Source organism: Bison bison, unplaced genomic scaffold (genome assembly GCF_000754665.1).
Source record: "Bison bison bison isolate TAMUID 2011002044 unplaced genomic scaffold, Bison_UMD1.0 scf7180017864340, whole genome shotgun sequence".
Taxonomy (NCBI): Eukaryota; Metazoa; Chordata; class Mammalia; order Artiodactyla; family Bovidae; genus Bison; species Bison bison.
Genome location: NW_011494912.1, coordinates 5,214,119 through 5,217,179, shown reverse-complemented (window position 1 = coordinate 5,217,179; position 3,061 = coordinate 5,214,119). Strand labels below are relative to the sequence as shown.

Sequence of the window (3,061 nt, the reverse complement as noted above, 5' to 3'; positions counted from 1 at the left end):
CCGTCATCGTCGCCCAGCCCCAGATCAAAGATTCGCTGGGCCCCGAGCTGTTCCAGCCGCTTGTCCACGTACTTGCCCATGGCGTTGAAATGCTCGTATGTCTTGTTCCCAAGGGCAAACACCTGTGTGGATGAGGGGCCAGGGTCAGCAGGTCCGGCCAGACACCTTGTACGGGGAGGCCCCGGAGCGGATTTGTTTCATGGACCCACAGCTCAGGCTCCTCCATGACCACTTGGCCTGGACCCTGGCAGCTGCAGGGTGTTCACCCCACCTGATCCCTTGCCCGGCCGAATCCTGGTCAGCCCACTCCTCCTTTCTTGCCTTTTGTCTCTAGAAGCTAATGCCCCTGGGCACGGTGGGGCTGGGACAGGGGAAGAGGGCTCTTAGTGCCGGGCTGGGCGGGAGAGGGTCACCGCGTGAGCCCTTCCCGGGATTCCCACCTACAAGCTCCCTGCCAGGCCTGGGCTCTGCAGATCGAGGTGAGAACTGGAGGTGTCCTCTTGGACACGAGCTTCTGGAGGTCGCACGAGCCCACACGGGTGACTCACCGCGTACTTGACCCCAGAGAGGTCCACGTCCGTCTCCTGGAGCCAGTCGTAGAAGTCCTGGGCATTGTCGGTGGGGTCCCCCTCGCCGTAGGTGGCCATGCAGAATATGGCCAGGGCTTTCTCAATCTCTGGTAGGCTGCTCAGGTCGGCCTGGGGGAACAAAGACAGGGCCAGGCCAAGTGACCATGACTAAGCTGGCTCCCAAGTGCAGACGGGTGAGTTCTGGGCTCAGGTGAACGGAGTGCATCTCAAGAATGAAGAGACAGCAGGCCCAGAAGAGCATGGCGAGGGCCTGGGTGTGGACAGCAGCAGCTGGGTTCCAGGCCAGGAGTGGGCACGTGGAACACGTTGCCACCTCTGGGGCACCTCAGCACCCTACGGAGTCCCGGGGGGCCTGAGTTCATGTGATTCCTAACCAACTGTCTGTCAACTCGAAACCCAGGTCCTAAGACAGAGGGATAGTGGTGCCATCCCCAAGACTGAAGGGGGCGTGTGTGTGGAGTAGGCGGGGGCCGGTTTGGTTAAGGTGAAGGAGGGGCACAGGTGGGAAGCAGCTGGCACTCAGAAGACAGGGCTTCTCAGGGGAAGTTCATTCATCACGTTGGAGCCCACGTGATGACTGGCAATGACCCTGTGGGGAGAAGCAGGAAGGCGCTCCCTGGGGCGTCTTCCCAGGACTAGCTGCTTTGTCAGCCCCGCCTCTCCTGGGGCCTAAGGACCACTCCCCTTTCTCTGCCCACCGTGTCCCCTGGGGCCAACGGCATGGCCGTCCCAGTGGGCAGACTGCTGGATGTTTCCTGCCGTCTGGAGAGCTGTGACCGGGAAGGAGCCAGTGCTGGGAGGAGCGTGAGCAGGGTGAGTTGGCCCCCACGGCCTCAGAGACAGGCTGGGTGTGGCTGGGGCCAGGAGGGGGGGACTAAGTCCTGCAGACAGCGCTGTGTGGGCCCAAAGGAGCCACGTGCCGAGGACAGCTGAAGGAGGAGACGGGGGAGGGGGGATCCTATAGCCCCAAATGGGGGCTTTCCCCTCAATCCCCGGGCTCTCCTGGGCCCTCCCCAAGCCCAGACACATGAGTTTACAGCCTCCATGCAAAGCTGAGCTGCACGGTTCCTAGAGATGGCTCGTCCAATACCCTCACCTCTCCCTGTAGACGAGGCCCCCCAGTGAGGGGCTGGGCCAGGTCCCCCAGGCAGTCGGGGGAGCAGGGTTAGAGTCCAGAACCCGCCCCCCCCGGCTCCTGAGTCCGGCTCCCCCGACACTGCAGTCCAGGAGAGGGGGTTTGAGGAAACACAAGAGACAGTTCCTCTCCTGACCTACCGAGACCCTGTCATCTTTTAAGCCACACCCAATGCACGAGGTGCCCGGGTCCCTTCTGTGGGCACCTGCCCAGCGCTCATAGAGCCTGCAGTGTGGAGAGCCGGGCAGGCAGTGCACATGCACACACCTGGGCCAGGGGTTCTTTATGTCTGGAGGCCGCCTGGCTGCTGGGACAAATGACAAGAGGTGCCCAATCCCGCCTGTCCCTTTGCCTAACTCTGCCCTCGTGTCTCCACGGTCCAGATACGCCTGCCTTAACACCCTGGACCGCACTGTGCGGGAGGAAGGGGCCGGGGCGTGGCGGGCACTCACCAGGTCATACTCCTCGGGGTCAGCTGCCATGCCCCGCATCCCATAGCGGTGGGCGTCCTTGGACAGGCGGTTGGCAAACTCCTCAGCAGTCCCCGTCTGGGAGCCGTAGAACACGATGATGTTCCTGCCCTAGGGATGGCCGGACACACGGGGGTCAGTGAGGGGCCAAGAGCCACAGGCTTCACCGGAGACTCAAGGTGACCACAGGGGCAGGCAGGTCCCTAAGGATACCCTCTTTCTTTCCTCCTTCAGGTCTTTTCTAAGTCACCTTGGGTCAGCATCTCACTACCACAGCCACTGCGGCGGGTGGGGTCAGAGGCCACCTAGCCGGCTCCAGCTGAAGCCACCAAGGTAATCCAATACACACAGCTGCTCAAAGTCACACTGTGGACAGATCTTTACATAACACTTGAAAACAGCAGAAATAAAGTTCAGTAAAAAACAAGAAAAAATACACTTATAGAGACCAAAGACTATGTATAGCGTAATCCAATTTTGTTACATATCCACCCGACATGTGTGTGCACAGTCTATACACATTCATGCAGAAAGGAAAAAGAGCATGAAATATACCAAGAGTCTCTAAGTGGGAAAATATGGGTGAGTTTTCCTGGATGTTTGCAAAAGTAATCACACATGCTTTATAAAAACCTAGACAGTGGGGGGAGGTACCCCATCTAGACTGGCCCACAGGCTCTGACTCCGCCCCCCTCCCACAGCGCCCTCCGCAGCAGCTCTGGAAAAGCCCCAACTCCATCCCCCAGACGCCCTGCAGTCAGGGAGGCAGCAAACTGGTCCAGCCAATGGGATGCACCCTGCAAGATGCGGAAGGTGGAAGCGAGGCACAGGCCACCTTCCGGTCGGTCCCTTTCTGCAGACCTCAG

The 3,061-nt window shown here is 60.0% G+C and overlaps 1 protein-coding gene across 1 annotated transcript in view; it reads right to left on the bottom strand.

Annotated features, from left to right (window-relative positions):
• The window catches only part of POR (P450 (cytochrome) oxidoreductase), a 25,433-nt gene that overhangs the window by 6,490 nt on the left and 15,882 nt on the right, over nucleotides 1-3,061 (bottom strand). Inside the window, 3 exon segments of the mRNA XM_010854318.1 lie at nucleotides 1-122; nucleotides 549-698; nucleotides 2,178-2,306. Of these exon segments, the coding sequence (XP_010852620.1) occupies nucleotides 1-122; nucleotides 549-698; nucleotides 2,178-2,306 (401 nt within the window).